This window comes from Neolamprologus brichardi, chromosome 18 (assembly GCF_056152115.1).
Source record: "Neolamprologus brichardi isolate AB-2024 chromosome 18, ASM5615211v1, whole genome shotgun sequence".
NCBI lineage: Eukaryota > Metazoa > Chordata > Actinopteri > Cichliformes > Cichlidae > Neolamprologus > Neolamprologus brichardi.
In genome coordinates, this window is record NC_142121.1 from 4,896,435 (window position 1) to 4,918,046 (window position 21,612).

General features: G+C 39.3%; 1 protein-coding gene across 1 annotated transcript; it reads right to left on the minus strand.

The window, feature by feature from the left end:
• Positions 1-2,717: 2,717 nt before the first annotated feature.
• znf622 (zinc finger protein 622) lies at positions 2,718-10,748 on the minus strand. Its single transcript, XM_087832181.1, has 7 exons — positions 10,599-10,748; positions 9,284-9,872; positions 8,828-9,112; positions 8,492-8,654; positions 8,233-8,348; positions 6,163-6,306; positions 2,718-3,868 (listed from the first exon to the last, which is right to left on the minus strand). Exons 2-7 carry the CDS (start codon positions 9,864-9,866, stop codon positions 3,735-3,737), a joined length of 1,425 nt encoding a protein of 474 aa, XP_087688307.1. The 5' UTR covers positions 9,867-9,872; positions 10,599-10,748; the 3' UTR covers positions 2,718-3,734.
• Positions 10,749-21,612: the final 10,864 nt, after the last annotated feature.

Below are 21,612 nucleotides of genomic sequence, written 5' to 3' on the forward strand. Positions count from 1 at the left end.
AACACCATCCAATACCAAAGACATTTCACTCAAAACAAAAAATGTTAGTCTCACTATGGTGCGAGGGGAAACGTCAGTGAATTGTGAAAGTGGATCAGATTCAGCCCCTGTGGAAAAATAATATCTGCATGAGATTTAGTGCCAGTATGATCTTAGACATCTCAGTCTGGACTAAACTGGTGGACAGGCTGATGGACACTGCTGTCCTGGAGCCATGCTGCCAGCACTAAAAATAATTATTTCCATGAAAGTGAGGGGGAAGATAATCAAGCCTAGCTATGATCCAATCATTCAAATCTCTTTAATCACTCAATTTAAGCGGATGAAACAAAAAACACACCCCCTAATGAAAATAAGCTGCCAATTAGTTTGGGAGGAGGGGTCTTTACATGAATTTTGTTTATTTAATTCCATTTTAATTCACAAAAACACCCTGAGGTAGATTTGTCACAAAAATGTTCAATGAGACCGTGTTATATATCATCAGCTTCTAAAACAACTTGTATCAACCATCAGAAAGAAGTCTGTCTAGTTAGCATCACCTCCTCCAATGACTTCCACAGTGCTAACGCTCCTTAGCCATCTGCCCCGTCCCTCTCCACGTCATCCTGATCAATTAGTCTCCTTCTCGCCGTCGGCCAGTCTGCATGGCCCCTCCTCCTCTGCTTTTCCTGTCGACTATGTCAAACAGTGGTGTGCTGTACGGGCAAAGAGCCCTAAACCCCTGAAACCATCGAGCCGCAAACACTCTCCCAGCCGGCGAAAGGAAGTGGAGAGCCTGCCAAAGATAAAGTGGAGCACCACAAACAAATGGAGTAACTGAGCTCATTAATGTGGCAGTGCGGTGGGTCAGCATCCTGCCGAAGCCCAATCGGCTTTCGATTACATCATCTGCACGAGGCTCAGAGTCATTGATAAATCTGACGTATCTGAAAGCAGCAGAGTGATCATGGGAGGAAAATTGCAATGTCACAGTGAGGAAAAAAAAGTGTTTTCAAATTTCTCATAAATGAAAATGAATAAATATAGTAACAAGCATCCAAGTGTCATTGATAAGAGTACATACTTGTGAAGTGAGGTGTTGCTTCTCTGACTGTGGTGAATTAAAAATGATAGAAAAACATAAATGGGAAACAAAGAAGAGAAATGTGGTAGTAAATATGTCATAACTGCCAACTTCAACCACTGGTGTGAACTGGACTTAATGATAGTTGTATATCCGTCAACCACAACATTGCAATCACCTGTACGATACCACGTAAGTCCTCGTCCTGCTGTTGAAGAAGCTCTGATCTTGAGACTAGTTTTGGGCCTAAGAGGCTGTCTTCAAAATATTTAGGTGAACAGAATTATGTTGAAGTAGCATAAGTGTCCATTTACATCAGCAATTGGCTGAAAGGCACTTTATATTCCAATGTAAATACCCGATTTCTGAGATTGAAAACCCCCAACAATCAGACGATCCCCGAACAACAGTTAGGGACGTGAGAGAAACAGAACGCTATTAACCCTTTAAAACTGGTGGGAGCGGGCACGCTGTTTTGCGTAACTATTTTTAAATCCCGGTAGCTCTGCAACCACGTAAGCTAGCGCAATATTTTTTTTGCATATGAAACCGGAGGAGTTGTACTTACATCTTATGCCATCAGCTTGTCCTCGGTCAGTTTCCTTCCACATATAGTTTTGCAAAAACTGCATAAAAAGCACTTGCAGCAACAAAAACATAATATTCCAGAAACACGCTTTGCCGATCCGATCAGCTGTTCATAACACTTCCTACATTGGATTAGACGTCAGCGCGAACTATCGCATGTCCGCCATGACCTGCCCGAAACCGGAAGTGACGTCATTTTCGCGGAAATGTAGTTTTTTACCGTCCGGACCTCATGAGCCTATACTGGTGTTTTTAAAAGTTATGTTTGACTTTATGACTTTCTGTGTGGTTTCTGGGAAGCTTAGGACTCATATTGCACTGCTGGAAATAGTTTATTTTGATGCATATGCTGCTTTTTTGCAAATTTGCATTATAATATTTATTTTCGTTTTTCCTGCAGTGTATAAAAATTGGTGTATTTCAAAAATAAAACTATGAAGACACTCAAAATAAATTTCCTGTGGTGGGAAACTATTTTGTGCAACTTTTTTGTATTTACAGTTTTGAGGGATAAGCCTCTTAAATTTCTCTAACTAGAAATATATGTTAAAAAAACAAAAACGATTTTAAATTTTTTTGTAGTTTATTGCACTTTTTTGCAATTTATGTAATTACTATGCACTTAATTCATACATATTATTAAAATCTAGGCTGTAATGGTTGTATTGATGTATAGCAACTTGAAATGCTCCCAAAAATGGCTCCACAGCATGTAAAAATATAATATAAGCTCTGGCGGACTTGGTTCTATGGTAGGTCTTAAAGGGTTAAGACGAAGAAACCTCCAGATATCATTCTTTTGCCCAACTATAAATAATTTTTTTGTTTCAAAATCCACTGTGGTAACTGTACAAAACGTATGCACCTGACTGTATGTCTCATATGAAGGGCCTGTTTCATCTAGTTGGAAGCGAAGCAATCGTCACATTGCTGAAATGATGAGGAGTTGATTGATTTAAGCACAAACAAAACAATGCTGATTTTAAAGATTCAGGTTTTTTTTCCTATTTAAACACAAAATATAAAAAGTAAGGAAACATTGCATCAAGAAGACTGCGATGTATGCGGTAAATATCAAACATTTATTTAGTTGAATTGGTTCCGATCATGTTGAACGATAAAGATGAAATCCTATCAGTTAAATAAGTTTTGTCCAAAGTATTAAAACAGTTTCTTATCATTTATGTAATGTAGCTTTTACAGGATTTATGTAATTTCAAAAAGAACTCATAAGTGTGATTCGTGTCCTTGATCTGTTTTCAAACAGGCTGTTTTCAAAATGAAGTCGATAAGAGCTTCCAGGATCTCTATCACGATTTCAAGGAGATTTACAGAGAACCTGCACTTTGTACAGCAGCATTTGAGAGATGACAGATGTTTTTTTTTTTTACAAAGGTAAATTAAAGGCTCTAAAAAAATTCAAGAAGCTTTATCAAAGATCAAAGATAAAGATTTACCACATCAAAGACTCCCTGCAATCGTCAAACCTCAAAACTGGCATTGGTGCATTACTTTAAACGCAACAGAATGACTGTAATCCGGTTTTCAGTATAGGCTGTACACAAAAGATGAGTGCATCCAATGGAGAAATGCTTGAAACCTGCATTTTTTTCACTTTATCTATGACCTTTTCTGATGAGCATTCACTGGTTTCAACTCATATTTAACACAACATTTTAAATTTTGGGAATCTCGGTCGTATTTAGAGTAAAATAGTTGATGAAGAAGAAAATAATTTGAGGTCTTGGCTACCTTGTGATAACTAAGGATCCAGAGTACAACCATGTAGTATCTTTTGGTTTCCTGGTCTAATCCACACATTACTTATGACATCTGGCTTAAAAGTGTGACTGACAATTTTCTGTGTTTGAGGCTTAAAAACAAGACTTCACAAACCAGTGAGTGACACAATGGCCACATCCATCCTTTTCATACAGTCTGTGTGTTTGACGAGCCCGATTTCTGCTCCTACCACTGTTCAAGGACATCTGCCTGATTTCTTGGAGTTAGTGAAGATGTTAAACTTCAGAGCTCGCCAGTCCAGTTCTCATTTAGCTCCGTCCTGTTATTCAGTCCGAGTTTAGAACATAACTTGGGCTCTGAAGTGCTTCTGCTTGATGGTGTTGTGGCTTATGCCCATCTTCAGCATCCACTTGGACTTCATCATCTGTACATACTGCATGTCTTTCTGTTTCTGATTGAGGGCACTGTTACCTAAGAGACAGAAAGATGAGGGAGTTAGTAACATAGCTGTGAGCAGTGTGTCAGAATATCAAATCGCAGCGGTTTTCTCACAGTTAAAATTTGATAACCAATGAGCACAAGGTGTCACATCGACTACAGACAGCAGCAAATAACACAGATTTAAATTAAAACAGTTAAGCTAACATTTTGTCATAAATGATTCTTGTGACCATTTTTGTTTCTTAAAATATACATTTTCATAGTTATTTGCAAGTCAAATGTAACACGTTCGCCTTCTGGCCACAGTAATAAAGCTAAAAATTGTTGCCATTATTTAACAGCCCAAATGGGACAGTCTGCGATGAGCTGCATGGAGCAGGGCCACTAAAGTGTGCAGCAAAGAGAGGAGAAACATGCAAAGCCAAAGACATCTAAAGCCATCAAACAATGCTGGAACTCCTTAAAATTTACCAAAATGAGTCTCAATGCTAAATAATTGCAAATATTGAGCAAAAGTGTTTTTTTAAATGCCTTTACCACTCCAAAAAAGGTTGACATTTTATACATTAATATAAATGTTATATGATTGAAATAATGGTAGTTAATCATTTGTGCATGTGTGGCTTAACTTCAAATAGCTAGCGCTGTTGTTGGTCCTATCTGTGCATAATAGTCTAGATTGTTCCACAGAAGACAGCCAAACAAAGCAAAGCTACCAAATCTGTTTACAAATGGGTTTAACTTAGTAAATAAGTAAGAACCACATAATTAACAGTGACTAATATGTTTCAGTCCTAACTGATGCTTCGCATTTAACCCTCCTGTTATGTTGGTTTCCAGGAATACCATTTATGCTCCTGGGTTAATTTGACCCGGAGCAAATTTACTCATCCAAAAGTGTCAGAAACACTGGCATTGATTATTTTACAATTTTCTTTTATAATTTTTATTTTTTTGGTTTTCTGTAGTGATGCAGATGACGTGTGATATGTTTTCTGTTCTGGGTCAATCTGACCCACAACATAACAGGAGGGTTAGAAGAAACAAACACAAAAAACCCCAAAACATGTTGGACGACATATTCCATGATTGTGGGAAAGAGATTATTCTGTTTCAGAAGGTTCAAACTAATAGTCTGCATCAAGCAAAGAAAACAATTAAGAAAAAAATGAAACTACTACAACTGGGATAAGAACTATACATATACATTTGGAAAGTGTTGCTCAGTGTTGTGAACATCAACTACTTCATCTGTTAGTGAGGGTAGGGGCCGTGTGCCTGCCTGTCTGCAGCATTGCTAAAGGTGGTCCAACAAAATATTAGATTGTATAACAACCACTGGGCACCTCCTCGGTCCATCGCCATTTGTGGAATCTTTGCATGAACTTTTCTTTTGCATGAATTTTTGAAATTTTAGCTGGTGGTTAAATGCATGAATTCCATCAATGTGACATCAGATCGGACATGCTGGTTGTAGGTGTTGGGCGTGGCTCGTTGCGCCGAGATGCGAGGGCCCTCGTAACGCTGCTTGCAGCTTTAATTGTATTTGTATCTGTTATTGCTCTTAATTGGTTCTGTGAAGCACTTTGGCATACCTCTGGTTTTTAATGTGCTATATAAAATTGTATTGTACTGTATTCTATTGTATAGCTGTGTGTTGTTTGGGTCTGTTTTTAATCAGGCTATATAAATGGAATTATTATTATTATTGACCTTTATCACCAACAGCAGCTGAATAATGAAGCTGCCAGGAGTTCCTGGGTATTATTTACAAGAATTGAGGAAGGATTAATAACTGAAAATCATAATGCTGCAGGCTGTAGCATAACGATACAACAATGAATAATGATCTGGACTAAGATCCTCAAAGATGATTGGATAAACAGAGGAAATTCAGCTCTGCGCTATAGAAAATCATGTTTCTTATTAAAAACCTTTCCACAGCCACATCTTTTTCTAAACCTCTTAACACTTAGAATCATTATTTTCTTCTATTGCATTTTTAAGACATAGTAACATCATTGATTAACCATCATCTTCATCATCTTGTAGCTCAGCTTGCTACAAAAGAACAGTGCTAACAGTAATGGTCACCAAGGGTAGAATGACTGCTGAACGGCGCACACAGTCTACGCAGCATGTGGAGGAGTCACAAGCCTAAGGTAACACAGTAAAGGCTTTGACCTGGAAACAGGGTCGACAACTCATTGCTGAACAAGCAGGCTGTACTGTCACAAAGTCATAAAAGTGATTCATAAATTAAGCTGCGACAAAACTTAACTAAATGAAATCCTGTTTTTTGACGAGCGTTTTCTGACTCTTACCTGTATCTCCTCCCCAGCCGAGGGATTTGTACTGCCGGAGCACTCTGCCAACGGCGTTCTTATTGTGGGTCAGAACCACCGCTCGCTGGGCTCCGAACCGCTGTTTGTAGTACCTCATAAGAGAGCGGTGGCCAATCTTAGCACCTGAAGAAACACAGCAAAGACATGGATTCTGTTACAACAGAGAAATCTAAAGAAAGACTTGCTCAGCAGTTCTGCAGCAGCAATCAATTCAGCCATGTTTTTCCAGTCGGACAAGGCAAATCAGACAACGATAAAGTGCTAATTATTTTTCTTCTTAAGATAAGATCAACAGGAAATAGAAGAGGCCAGCAGTGAGTAAGCAGTTATCCAAATGTACTGCTGGTGGCTCACCCTTTCATTGATTTTAGTAATAGTTATTTAATATTTTTACTATCCAAAAAATCCCAACAAAAATGGCAAAGTTAATACATACTTATATATATTACTTTCCAAATTTACTAAACCCATTAAGATGTTGCCTGTTGTTTTTAATAGGTTCCAAATGTGTAAATTTAGAATGTACACAGCATTTCAGACAGGGATGATTATAAAATTATTGATATTATGAGCTGATGCAGTTGGTCTGAACAGGTTATATTTTCATAGGACTAAAAACTACAGAATGTGCCTTAATTCCTTATTTTTGGAATCATCTCAATTTATCACATCTTTCTTGTGTTCTTCTCTTACTAAAATCCTCAAATTCCAACAGCTTGTTAACTGAAAGTAACTTTCATTCTTCAGACGGAGCAAACTATCAAAAAAAATCAATGGTGGAATCTTGCAAATTAACTTATTTCAACATTCCTGACCAAAAGGACTACAAATATTAATTATTGTTTATATGTGATTATTTTACAGGTGAATGGTTGTTGTTGTTAATACACCACAGCATATATCTAAATTTGGACAATCAGCATTGCGGCCTGAATCTATGTGACGTAGGGCTGCTCGATTACAGCAAAAATGATAATCTCGATTATTTTCACTGAAATTGAGATCTCGATTATTTGACGATATTTATTTAACAATAACAATGTGTTGAATAATGACTTTAAAGATTGTCAAAAAATAATATAAAATAGTGTGCAAATACTGATAACAGTATTTGCACACTATTTGCAATATAAGAAACAGTGTTTGCAAATGTTTGCAATATGTAATGTAAACATCTATGTTTAGTGAACTTTGCAGTGTTGCTCTGTGGTGCAGCTACGACACTGTAGCAACGTTTACACACTGTGTCTACTTGATCCACGTCTGACTCCGCGAACCCATAATGTTTCCACACCACTGAAGTTTTTTTTACTTCTCTTTTCAACCAACAGCAGTCACTCTCCTCTCCAAATAACTTCTGCTTAGCTTTCCGAGCTTCCCTCGGGTCCTCTTAATCAGCGGTCCCCAACCCCTGGGCCTCGGGCCGGTACCGGTCCGTGAGTCGTTTGGTACCGGGCCGCGAGAGTTGAGGCTCAGGTGTGAAATGTATAGTTTTCAGGGTTTTATCGGTTTTCAGCGTTATTTTGTTATCGTTTTTATCGTTTACTCGGTTTTCCTGGGTCTTTTCACGTGTGTTATGAATAAATCTTCTTTTTTTCGGTACCGGTACTAGTTTTATTTTGCTGTATTTATCCGCGACACCTTAAAGGCCGGTCCGTGGAAATATTGTCGGGCATAAACCGGTCCGTGGTGCAAAAAAGGTTGGAGACCGCTGCTCTTAATTGTTGTGACACGTGTTCGAAATGCAGAGAGGTGCGCTCGATTTGCCACACGGAGCAGCGCGAGAGTAAAACATGAGGGAGGGGCTAATAATCGGCTCAGTCATTTTTAATGATAGTTGAAAGCCCAGATCGTAATCATGATTAAAATTCGATTAATTGAGCAGCCCTAATGTGACCCATTACCAACTAAAAACCAAATCGGTGCCGATTTTTATGTTAGCTATGAAAAGTTTAGAGTTATGGCTTATAGAGCAATACAATTCCTTTACACACATTTAAGACTTGACCAGGATCTCCAATTATAAAAACTAATCTCATGTCAAGTCACCTGAAGGGAGCGTCAGCTCCATCGTCTCGTCGTCATATTCCAGGTTCTTGTCATCAGCCAACTCTTCATCATCCATTTCAGCATCCTCCCCCTCTTTTCTGTCAGGGTAACTATTCCTGTTGGCAAAAGAAAAGTGAAAATCAATGAGCCTTTGATGGGTTTAACGAAGCAAGATGCATTATATCCATTCCCACTAAACAAAAAAGGACCCCTAATTGCTAAACATTAAAGAGAGGCTCTGGTTAAATGTCTTTATTACCTGAAGTCATAGAAGTCTGCAAACTCCAGGGCGGCATCGCCATCTGTGAAGAGCTTACAGTGGCTTTTGTCTATCATGTGACTCTGTACTGCTTCTGATGAGTAAAATGAACGCCCCTTTTCGTTACACCATAAGCACACGTTCCCAGCACCGACTTTTTCTCCTGTAAAACAAATAAATTTTTAAAAAATTGTTAGAGCACAAAAGAAAAAAACATTCATGTGCAAAAGCATGTTTTATTTTTTATGTATGTGATAATCCTGACCACATCTTTCTGTAACTACACCATTATATCAATACAAGCCTTGCTGCTGCAATTTTACAGTCAAAACTCACCGAGGTAACGGATGAGGCCCTTCAGATCTACGAGGAACTCCACATCAGGGATGAAGAAACTGTGGACTTTGGTCATGTGTGTGACGTTCTTCATGAGGGACTTGGAGTGGTGGGAACAGAACAAGCAGTCAGTGACGGGGATGGAGCCGGGTAGAGCGGGAGGTTGGGTGTCAGACAGAGCGGTGGACTCTCCTTCCTCCTGATCCATCACCTCCTCTTCATCATCTGCCTCCATCTCATCACCATCATCGCCCTCATCATCTTCATCTACATCCTCCCAGTCTTCTGCAACATTTTTATGGAAATACATTCAAACTAAGACAACATGACATTTTCACTGCTTTTTTTCCCTCTAAATTTAGTGTTGATGTCAACGTTCAGTTTATAATGTTCTGTGGGTGCGGCAGGACATTCAGACTGTTGAGAAATGCTTTTTATTTCATTTAATCTGCTCACCTTCACCTTCACCAGCTGTGCCACCTTCTTCTCTTTCTCGCCTCTTGGCTTGCTCCTCCAGCCACATCATCCTGGGAGGTTTTTCCACCTTCTCAGTCCTCTGCTTTGTTGCTCCTTGTGAGGTCTGTGCATGGTCTTGCTTGGCAGGGCTCGATCTCTGCTGTTCTTTCAGCGCCTGTTGCAGGGCCTTATTCCTTGCGTCATTATCCACCTTTTCATCACTAAGCCCCTTCTCCAGGTTCTTCTCATTCATCTTCTCCACTCTCCTCTGGGCAGCGAGCAGGGTCTGCTTTTCGGCCTGTTGGTGTTTGTGGGACTGCAGGTGGTTCTGGTAAGCATTGGCGCTGGAGAACTTCTTGTTGCAGATGGCGCAGTACTCAGTGGCTGATGCATCGGTCAGCTGCTGGTCAGCAGCGGCCCTCTGAGCCAGGACACGTTCCTGGAAGTTTTCAGCAGTGACGGGAGGCATGTCGGCCACCTTCCGCTTCAAGTTGTACCGATGCCAGTCGGTTTTATAGTGTGCACGCTGCACCTCACCATCTGCGAAAGCTACTCGGCAGCTGATGCAAGTGTATGAGGCCATGGGGACCTGGGGATTCAAGTATGTTTACTTTCAGCATATAGCACAAAAAAAATAAAAAAAAAATAAAAATCACAGGCGTCTCAATGTAGAGATGTTTAGCCGTAAAGATTTTATTTAAAAGAAAGTTGGTTCTCTGGAGTTGGTTAAGTCTAATTTGTTAACAAATGTTTGATTTTGTTTGCCCTTTCTGATGCTTCTTAACGATACCATTAAAATTAGCCCTTAAAATCTGATTTTTAAATGCAAGATTAACTGAAAAAACGACGTTTTCACGTACAAACATTCACCGTTGTTTTATGTGATAACCATAAAATGTATATTTAAAAAAAAAAAAAAGAAAACCACGTGTAATGTTTATACATTTACTTTTCAGACACGTGATGACGTCACTATTTTTAATGACCCGTCTGTATATGGATGTTAGCTAGTAGGTTAGCATACGGAGCTAGCCATTAGCCGGCTAGCGTTGTGAAGTCACGTGTTTACCTAACCACGCAGATTATTAACGATACTACACGCACACTGAATCTAAAATAGCTGCTATAACATTCAGTGTTTACACGGTGGCGCTGCGCTGTTCCGAAATAAACGTACTGGGCAGAAACCAGCTCGGAAATTTCACGCATTTTAGCGCAAACACTGAAGCTAACAGCAGCTAAAATCCAACGTTTGTAACGGTGACGATGGCGACAGCACATTACCACCACCGACTCTCCACCAATATTTACTCACCTGTTCAATGAGATGACTTCTCCGAAAAAGGTGTTTTAACCACTTTCTGGTGTGTGCGCACCTGTCTCAATGCCGTAACTACACCACAAAAACACGAGGATGACTTCCTGGTGAACTTTGAACTTCTTTTTCGTGGTGTTTTTTTTTTTTCTGATCTGGCGCATCACTGCCACCTACCGTGTATAAAACGGTTCCTATTATACAAGGACGGCTAAATCTTTCACAACAAAAAGCTTTAATTGTGAACTGAAACTCAAGTAAAACAAAGGCTAGCCGTTAAAAAATATATTTTTAAAAAAGAGGAAAAACAACTTGAGAGCTAAATATATATATATATAGAGAGACATATAAAGAGAAGAGACACAGACATGTCTTTGGACTTTTGGATTAAGCAGGAGTACCCAGAGAGAACCCACGCAGACACGTGGCCAGCTGGTGGATTTAAACAACGTAAACCCCAAATATTCTTGCTGTGAGGCCATAGTGCTAACCACTAACTGTGGGCAGAATTTTTGGTTTTGTTTTGTTTTTAAGTCAGATCTGTGATGGTAATCAGTTTAACCTGGGTGATAAACTGAAAGGGTACAGGCTTGAACTGTTGGATTTTATTCCTACTGTGCTCAACACCTGTCTTATCTTCTGGAGGTATCTTGCATCCTGATTGTTATTCCCTCTGGTCTGCCCTTGTGACATTTTTCCCTTGTAGCTGAGTGTACACACTGAATGGATCTTTGGATCCAAACAGGCCATTTATTTTCTTGGCCTCTGCTTCCGTGGTATATTACTACTATAGTTCCCAGAGCTGTCTTTGTTTGGCAGTTTCTAGAGCCTCAGTTATGGACATCTTGTTTTACTTACTTTTCATATGCCTCTGCTTCCCTGAGTTTTGCTTTAAGATTCTAAGTGTTTATTGTCATGTGTCCAAAGAAAAAAAGGCATTTCTCTGTGCAACAAAATTCTTTCTTTGCTGTCCACACACAGATGCCAATTAATATACAATAGAAATAGAACATAAAATACAAATAAATAAATGAAGACAAAAAAGAAGACAATGTTGAAGTGTGAAACAGAGATGTGTGCAAAAGAGCTATGAGCTTAATATGCAGGATGACCTGATGTGCAAAAAATTATTATTAATGTTCAAAAATAGATCAGCTGTTCAGAAGCCTGGTCAGTGTGAAATGAACAAAAATAGCCACTTTTCTTTTATTCATTTGGCACTTCATCATTAGCTGGTTATTTAAACAGGACCATTCATCACTCATTTGATGTCCAGTAGTCAGATTGAAGTTCATTTTCTCCACATTCTTTATTAAGATTGCATCAATGTTTTTTTTAATCCTGCAGATGGCGCCATTGAGCCAAACACCAACACAGTATCAACACAATGTTGATACTGTGACTCCACCAGGCCTCATCTACCCATCACTAATCCGTCCCCCTGTACTTTTCCACGGCTGGTACTAGCAACAGCAGCGTCCTGTGACTACAAGGGCTTATTACTTTGAAGATGAAGACCAAACACAGAGACACAATTAGGGCAGACTAGACATGGAAGGGGAACCAACATAACAAAACAAGAAATCAAGAATTATAAATACCAAACTCAGAGGCACTAGAAAGTAAGATACTCAGGAAGCACATAAATTATCTCTTAATTCCAAGGAAATTAATCACAAGTTCAAAACAAACTCAAAAACTGAGTCAATAACCCAGGACGTCCAGCTGAACAGAATCAACTTTCTGGGATGCCCATCAAATGGGCATTTTATATCTTATATGATACTTATATAAATGTGATTTCATACAAGTGGTACTGGCAAGAGGAGGGCAAGAAGAAGAAGGAATTTATACAAGTGTGTGACTTGACTCATTTTCCGTTCACCATCAGATTCTTTATGTTCTATGTTCTTCATACAATTTCTATAAATGTTTGATTGTGGAGATTGTATTCATGAGAGTAAAAATCTGTTACTAATAGCAAAACACGATTTAACAAACAGTCGATTACTAACTAATTCAAATGCTATGACCAGAGTTTAAATAAATAAAATAAATAAATAGGGTTCAGTTATTCCTTTGCCAATGATTGTCCAGTAATAATGAACATTTTGAGTGCATTCCTGCTATTTGCATATAATAACGGTAGAAGTACTGATGATACAATCATTCTTTTGATATTTAAAGCATTTAAAGAATTATTTAACTTGTCTACAGTTATTGTGAATATAAGCTCAGCACTACAGCTCATACTCTACTGCCTCACATACAACTTAAAAACATGATGTGTGTGTAATTGTGTATAAATTTCCATTCATACGCAGGCACAATTTCAGAGCCATTAATTACATAAAGGTCAAGCAAGTACACATTTTCTTTTTGGTTTTTCGGTTCCAGAAAAGGGTCAACTTAAGCTCTGAATCACTTACTGGGGTTACAGACTCTGAAGACTCTGACTCCTCCTGCTGTACCTGAACAGACCATTTTAAACACTGATATCCCAGTTAGCACAAGCAGACTAACACCCACTCCATCTGAATGCAGATAATGTAAAATGTGTGCTGTAGTATTAGGGTTGATTTTCATCAAATCAAAGGTGTGTGGGAAGAATACATGGCTGCCCAAATCAATTTTGATAGTCAACTGATTATTTTTGCGATTAGTCAACTAATCAGATCATGCATCCATTGGACGTAAAATGTACAGTTTATTGCACCAGCAGCATCTGTTCTTATATAACTATCATTAGATTACAGCTTGAAGTGTTTAAGGTATGTGATGCAAGTCTCCGGCCTCAGCCAACTCTTCTGCCTGTGCCACTACAACAAACACTTTGAAAAACCCTCGCAACCTCTACCATCACCAGACTTCACTGGCTGCTTCCACAGAACTGTTAGACTGTTGGGCACTCCATGTTGACAAAAATATAAATAAATAAATAAATAAATAAATTGGTGAACCAATTTTCAGTTTTTCAAGATTTTATTTGTTCATTTCAAATTAGATTAAATGGTAAATGGACTGGTTCTTATAGAGCGCTTTTCTACTCTTCTGAGCACTCAAAGCGCTTTACACAACGTATGTATTCACCCATTCACTCCAGCATATTGTTGCTTTCTAACTAACATTCGCATGGATGCATTGGAGAGCAATTTGGGGGTTAATATCTTGTCCAAGGATATTTGGCATGCAAACTAGGGGAAGCCAGAAATTGAACCACAGCCACCCATCACATTCAAACAGAGAGGAAGGAATCTAAAAAACATACCACCAAGGCTTACATAGTGTTTTTGTCACGGGGTGCCGAGGCAGGCCGTGTGTGAATATCAATGGACCCAAGATGCAGACTGCTTGAGTGGTAAGCGAGCTTTATTAACCAAAAGGTGACACAAACGGAGATGAGGTGGACAAAAACCAAAACCTAAGAGTAAACTAAACCGGGAAAAGCTAAGCAAAAACAAACCTGAAACCTTGAGACATGAAACGGAGATGCAGGGAGAGTAATGCAGCCAGAATACATAGGAAAACGGAGGGGAATAACACAGACGAACCAGCAACTACTACGACAGAAGACACGATTAAAATACACTCAGAGAACACAGGGAGATTACACACAGGTGGGAGACACAGCTGGGAGTGATTAACATGACGAGACAAGGGAGGCAAACTGAAAACACTCACATAAGACGCAGACCTTCACAATACAACAGGAAACACATACACGCAATGACACAACACACAGACTTCACACAGACTGGGGAACACAGAACATAGGAACATGAAACGTGAACAGGGAACGTACCAGAACCCCAAAATAACCAAAACCACAGCATAAAAATAACATAAACTCAGAGTCGCAGACTCCGGATCATGACAGTTTTTCAATATTTACAAAATAACAAAACAAGTAAAAAAAAAAAAATTAAAATCACGAAAAATTAAAGGAAAGAAAAGCCTGCTTTCTCCTTAATGATTCCACTATGTACAAATACTCTGGTATTTTCCTGGAACTTTACACACTTATCTTATTCTCCTCCTTTTAGCAAAGTGAGGTTTTATTTTATAATATAATCTTTTAACAAATAAACAACACTTTTAATCACAAATCTTTCTGGTATTTCATATTTTTAAAGACATAACTATTCCTTGCCTTCTAAAGTGCATCTTTAACAAAATTCACCATCATCCAGCAATAACATTCACTCCTCCCCCAGTTTGCTTTCAAAAATTCATATGCTATTCTTTCATACGTTAATTTGCATTTATACAGATCATTCATCCAAAAAAAAAACAAACAATAAAAAACACACATTTTGAGCAAATAAAGATTCCCAAAACAAGTGTCTGACTGTCTCCTCCTCTCTGCACTTTCCCCTGGGGGATTGAGCACTTCTTGTACACTCCCTTCTTTTTAGGAATGCTCTTGTGGGTAAACATTCTAAAACAATTTCCCATGCCAAATCTTTGTGTGCATTTGTGAGAAAGTGGGTAAGAACACCTTTTGTCCAGAGTTAAAGGCTTGATATTCTTAGTTAACATCCAAGATCCATAATTGGCCTACCTGGGGTTGAAAGTCTCAATAAATGAATGGCGTTTCGGCAGGTACACCGGCTTCCGCGAGTGTGACGCTGTGTGAGCGATGAAAAAAATAAGACATAATTTTATTTTTATATTTCAAAATCACAATAATCTTCCAATTTAGAACTACAAGTTAAAAAAAAAAGAACTAAACACAAATAAAATACACTTCAGCTAAATACTTCTAATTTATTTTCCCAAACCACCCAGAGCTGCAAAATAAAGACTAAAGAGCCGCATGCGGCTCCAGAGCCGTGGGTTGCCGACCCCTGGTATATGGGATCCATTGTTGAACCTCTTTTATATTATTTATATTTTTATTTTATTGAGAGATTGGAGTTGTTGACTTGGAACACCCGTGGCGTGGTTGGTATCAAAAAAGGAAAAGAAGAAGGTAAAGGTCCACGTAAAAGACATATCCTCTAATTGCCCCTAATTGGATAATTGGGGGTAGGTGCGTCAGCTCTCCGGAGTTCTCATCTCTTTTCAGGTGTACATAGAAGCGATATGCTTCAGTTTCGCAACACTCTTGTAGCTCAAAACGCACAGCATTCCTCCTGAAACCTGTCATGGTCATAGTAGCATTTGGTGTCGTCATCATGGAGGGTGAACCAATTTACAATTTTCAAGATTTTTATTGTTCATTACAGAAATGTTATACAAAATCTCAAATGTCTAGACCTAGAAAAGGGATACATCAAAGCCACAACACCTCAAAATAAAAAATTGAAAAAATAAAATAAAAATAAAAATAATATAAAAGAGGTTCAACAAAGGATCCCATATACCAGGGGTCGGCAACCCGCGGCTCTTTAGTCTTTATTTTGCGGCTCCAGGTGGTTTGGGAAAATAAATTAGAAGTATTTAGCTGAAGTGTAGTTTATTTGTGTTTAGTTCTTTTTTTAACTTATAGTTCTAAATTGGAAGATTATTGTGATTTTGAAATATAAAAATAAAATTATATCTTATTATTTTTTTCATCGCTCAAAATAAGCGTCACACTCGCAGAAGCCGGTATACCCGCCGAAACGCCGTGCATTTATTGAGACTTTCAACCCCAGGTAGGCCGATTATGGATCTTGGATCCACATTATGTCGGCAGCTGTTCTCCACCGTGAACTATGTTAAAAACAAACACCGCTCACGCCTCACAGACGACAGCTTACAGTCCTGCGTGAAGATGAAAGTGACTTCGTACAGCCCCGATTTGCAGACGCTGTGCGCAGAGGTCTTATTGTAAACATATTACAGCAGACCCGACGATGTTTCCATGAACACGCTTTTCAGCATCTCTTTATTGACCACTTTACACACATGGTTGCTGTACGGATACGGGCTGTAGCTTTTCAGCTCACAGCCCGACACATACCAACACAACAGCAAAGAGAGCACAGACTTTAAGGCGGCGAGGCGTGATTGCAGGTGCCGCTCAGGTGCGTTCCGACTCCCATGCAGCGGCATTGCAGACCACGCCCCGTCACACACATTAACCAGGTAAAATACATATTTAGGCAGAATTTTGCAAATATCTTTTTTTTTTTTTTAGCAGCATAGTGCTTTTTTTCCAATTACTTTTTAAAAGTCAGGTCAAGGCTCCAAATGCCCAAAGGCGATATAAGGGTGGCGGCTCACAACAGTTTTTGTTTGCTACATGGATCATTTTAGTTCAGCTGGGTGTCTTTCCTTTTGTTATATTTCTTTAAGAGTTCAAAATGTGTTAATTACATAAATAAAATGTAATTTTCTCTGTAGCACTTCATGGATTTCATAAGCAACACACCTTATTTGCGCTGTGGATTCTTTTAAAAAGCAGTTAAAAACTTTTCCGTTCAAATATTTAATTTAATTTAATATTTGTGTACAGCGCTTTGTGACTGCCTGTCTGTGAAAAGCGCTTAATAAATAAACTTTACTTACTTAAGTTGTTCACACAAAGCATAAAGGTAAAAAAACAATATATACAGTGTTATCTTCATTTTAGATTTCAAAAAGTATTTGCGGCTCCCAGTGTTTTCTTTTGCGTGGAAATCGGGTCCAAGTGGCTCTTTGGGTGTTAAAGGTTGCAGACCCCTGCCATATACTAATGTTCAACTAACATCCATACATTTTGTTTTACTCCCTTCTCCAAAAGGATATCTTCCCGTAAAGTAATCGTTCAACAAATTAAAGGTACTATTTACTACAACTCTTTGCTGGATTTCATATTTTTTAAAAACACAAATTTTTCTCGCCCTCCATAATGCATCTTTCACAAAATTCACTGTTATCCACCAACAATCTTCCCCTCTTCCCCCACTACCTTTCAAAATCCCATACATTATACATTCATATGTTAAATCCCCCTTATATAGCTCTTTCAACCGGTGCCGCAATAAACACCATACCTTCTTAGCAAAGGGGCATTCCCAAAACAAATGTCTAACCGTCTCGTCATTTCCACATCTCATTCTTGGGCACTGCGCACTCCTCGTGCACTCTCTTACCTTCAAAAAGGCTCTTGTGGGTAGACATTCAAGAACGGCTTGCCACACAAGTCTTTGTGGGAATTTAACAGTATCTTATTATTAACATTAGCCCATGCCATTTTACAGAGGTTTTCAGGAAGTCTCCCTACTGGAGTCATTCTATGCATTGGAAATAATATCTCCTCTAAATTGGCTCGAGTTATCTCCCGAGGTGTGATCTGAGTCGAAAAATGCTTCAGCGATTGAATTACCACGTCATAGACAGCGGGGTATTGTTCAGAGAAAGGTATACTGAGAAGGCATCGCATGCCCCATGCCTTCAACACTCTCCAACCCACCCAAAACCTTGTGAAATATGGCCAAATCTTATCTTTAGGGTCACTGAAGCAAGCCCTGAGCACTGGGGCGATAAACATTGCAATTAGTTTAGATGCAATTTCTGGGACTGCTCTCCCCCCCTTTTTTTACCAGTCTGTACATAATTTCTCTCTTCAGTCTCTCGTGTTGGTCTCCTCAAAGGAAGTGAAACATAGCCTTCCTCAGTGAGGCTAATATTTTATATGGAATTGGTAGCGTAGTTGCCAGAAAAGTATAGATGCAATTACTTCGGCCTTTAACACCAAAACTTTACCTATAAAGGAAAGTTTTCTGTCCTTCAAACTCAACAGCTTCCCTTGTATTTTTTGTAGTTTTGAATTCAAATTCTTAGTTTGCATATTTTCTCCTATTTCCACCCCTAAAATTTTCAGCGTTTCAAAATTTTCAATCAATCCCCAATTCTCCTTAATCTCCTGCCACTTAAAATAAATAACCTTGCTCTTACCCTTATTAATTCTCATCCCTGAAGCTGCTGTAAAGGCTTCACAAACTGCCAGGCTTTCATCTATCGACTTATTATCCGTAAGCAACAAAGTTATGTCATCCATATACATAGAATATTTAACTTCCATCCCCCCACTACCTGGTAGTGTTAACCCTTTAATTGACTCATTGAGTCTTAATGCACATGCTAATGGCTCAATCACCAGTATAAACAAAATAGGGGACAAGGGACATCCCTGCCTTACTCCAGATTTTACTGCGACCCAATTGAGATACATGCACGTTAGTCGTAGGCACTTTTTGTGTCTTTAATAGTTGTTCACTCCGATCCATTAATCCTGTGGTCTCCCCTATCACCACCGTTGCTAAATACTCATGTGTAGTTACTTGGCAGGGCTGGTCATCTACTCGTTCCCCACCCCAGCTGTAGGTCGTTTGGCCCTCAACCACTTCCTGCTGGAGCTCGTTGGCTTGGTCGTTACTTGCATCTTCATCAGCGTGCAGACCTCCTCCAGTTAGCATTGGTATCTCCTCTAATTGCTGCAGCTGTGGTCTTTTCACTCTGTTTGTGTAGGATTGGGGACATGCCCTAAAAGTATGTCCTTCTCCCCCGCAAAGGTTACATTTCCTTGGGAAGGGGCATTCCCTTGCAATGTGCTCGTCACTGTTACAGTTTTTACAAACCACATTGTCGCACTCTGCGGCTAGATGGTCGTTGCCGCCACATTTACGACATGTCTTGGGTTGCCCGGGGTAGAAAACAAATCCTCTGCTTGCCCCTAATTGGATAATTGGGGGCAGGTGAGTCAAATCACCAGAGTTCTCATCTCTATGCAGATGAACATAGAAACGATATGCTCCGGTTCTGATTCCATCTTTGTCTTTTAAGTCCAAACCTCTCGTCACCACACATTTAAAGGACAACCAGATCTTAATATCTTCCACTCTCACATATTCCGAATGCATAATCACTGTCACAGCTTTGGGTTCTCTGCCTGATAACGGTGTCATCTTAATATTCTCCAGCTGAGGTCTTGATTGTTTAAGTCTATTAAACTTGTCAATACATGATTCAAAAAGCGTATTGGTGGCAAAAATCACCTCATAACGTTTCTTTTCAGGCAAGCCAAAAATGTAGTCAATCTGTGTTGGAGAAAATCTCAATTCCTTCTGGATAACAATCCTGCTGAACTGTAGTCGGTCCATTTTGCAATTGCCTTGCATCTCAAAACGCACAGCGTTCCTCCTGGAACCTGTCATATTAGCCGTCGATGTCGCCATGGTGGGTCTGGGTGAACCAATTTCAATTTTCAATTTTCAAAAGATTTTATTGTTCGAAAAACAAAATTACATCAATTCACTCATAAATAAACCATCAAGTTACAAAGGGGGCCCAAATGGGGAAACCCACAAAGGGAAAAACAGAACTAAAGGAAAAAAAATACTTTCACATTAGTTCTACATACAGATACTCAAATATTTTATTGGCACTTTCCATATCTTTCTCTTGTTCTCTTCACTTTCTCCAAATAGATTTCTTATAATATAATCTTTTAACAAACAAACCATACAATTGATCGCAACTCTTTCCAGTATTTCATATCTTTTAAACACGCAAATATTTCTCACCCTCCATAATGCATTTTTGACACAGTTCACCATTATCCACCAACATTTTTCCTCCCTCCCCCAGTACACTTTCAGAAACCCATACATTATGCTTTCGTATGTCAACTCTTCTTTACACAAATCATTCAACCAATGACCTAATGACTTTTAGCGAAGGGGCATTCCCAAAACAAATGTCTAACCGTCTCATCTTCCCCACACCACCTTCTTGGACACTGTGCACTCCTCGTGCACTCCCTTTTTTTCAAAAACACTCTTGTAGGTAAACATTCCTGAACAGCTTGCCACGCTAAATCCTTATGGGAATTTAACAGTAACTTGTTATTAAAATTGCCCCAAGCCATTTTGCTATGGAGTTTCCCCATCGGAGACATACTGACTGTCGGGGATAATATCTCCTCTAAGTTGGCATGAGTTATATCCCGAGGTGTAATCTGAGTCGAGAACTGTTTCAACGATTGAATCACCACGTCATAGACAGCGGGGTATTGTTCAGAGAAGGGCACACTAAGGGGGAGGCGCACACCCCATGCCTGCAACACTCTCCAACCCACCCAAACCTTGTGAAATATGGCCAAATCTTATCTTTAGGGTCACTGAAGCATGCCTTAAGCACTGGGGCGATAAACATCGCATTAAGCTTAGACGCAATTTCTGGGACTGCTCTCCCCCCTTTTTCTACCGGTCTGTACATAGTTTCTCTCTTCAATCTCTCATGTTGGCCTCCCCAAAGGAAGTGAAACATAGCCTTCCTCAGTGAGGTTAATATTTTGTACGGGATTGGTAGCATAGTTGCCAGGAACGCTATAGACGCAATTACTTCAGCCTTAAACACCAAAACTTTACCTATAAAGGAAAGCTCCCTGTCTTTCCAATTCAACAGCTTCCCTTGTATTTTTTGTAGTTTTGAATTCCAATTCGTAGTTTGCATATTTTCTCCTATTTCCACCCCTAAACTTTTCAGCGTTTAAAATTTTTCTTGCAATCCCCAATTCTCCTTAATCTCCTGCCACTTAAAATAAATCACCTCGCTCTTACCTTTATTGATTCTCATCCCTGAAGCTGCCGTAAAGGCTTCACAAACTGCCAGGCTTACGTCTATCGACTTGTTATCTGTAAGCAACAAAGTTATGTCATCCATGTACATAGAAAATTTAACTTCCAACCGCCCACTACCTGGTGGGGTCAGCCCTTTAATTGACTCATTTAATCTTAATGCGCATGCCAGTGGCTCCATCACCAATATAAACAAAATAGGGGACAAGGGACATCCCTGCCTTACTCCAGATTTCACTGGGACCGTAGCGGTCTGTGCCCCATTCACAACCACAACACTACTGCAACCAGTATATAACACCCGGATCCATCTCCCAAACCCTTCCCAAAATCCTAAACTATCAAGAACTTTCATCAGAAAGACGTGACTGATGTTGTCAAAGGCCTTTTCTAAATCCAGGCCTAACACACAAAGGGGGATATTCTGCTCTAGGCTATAAAGGTAACTGTCCCTTATAACTGCT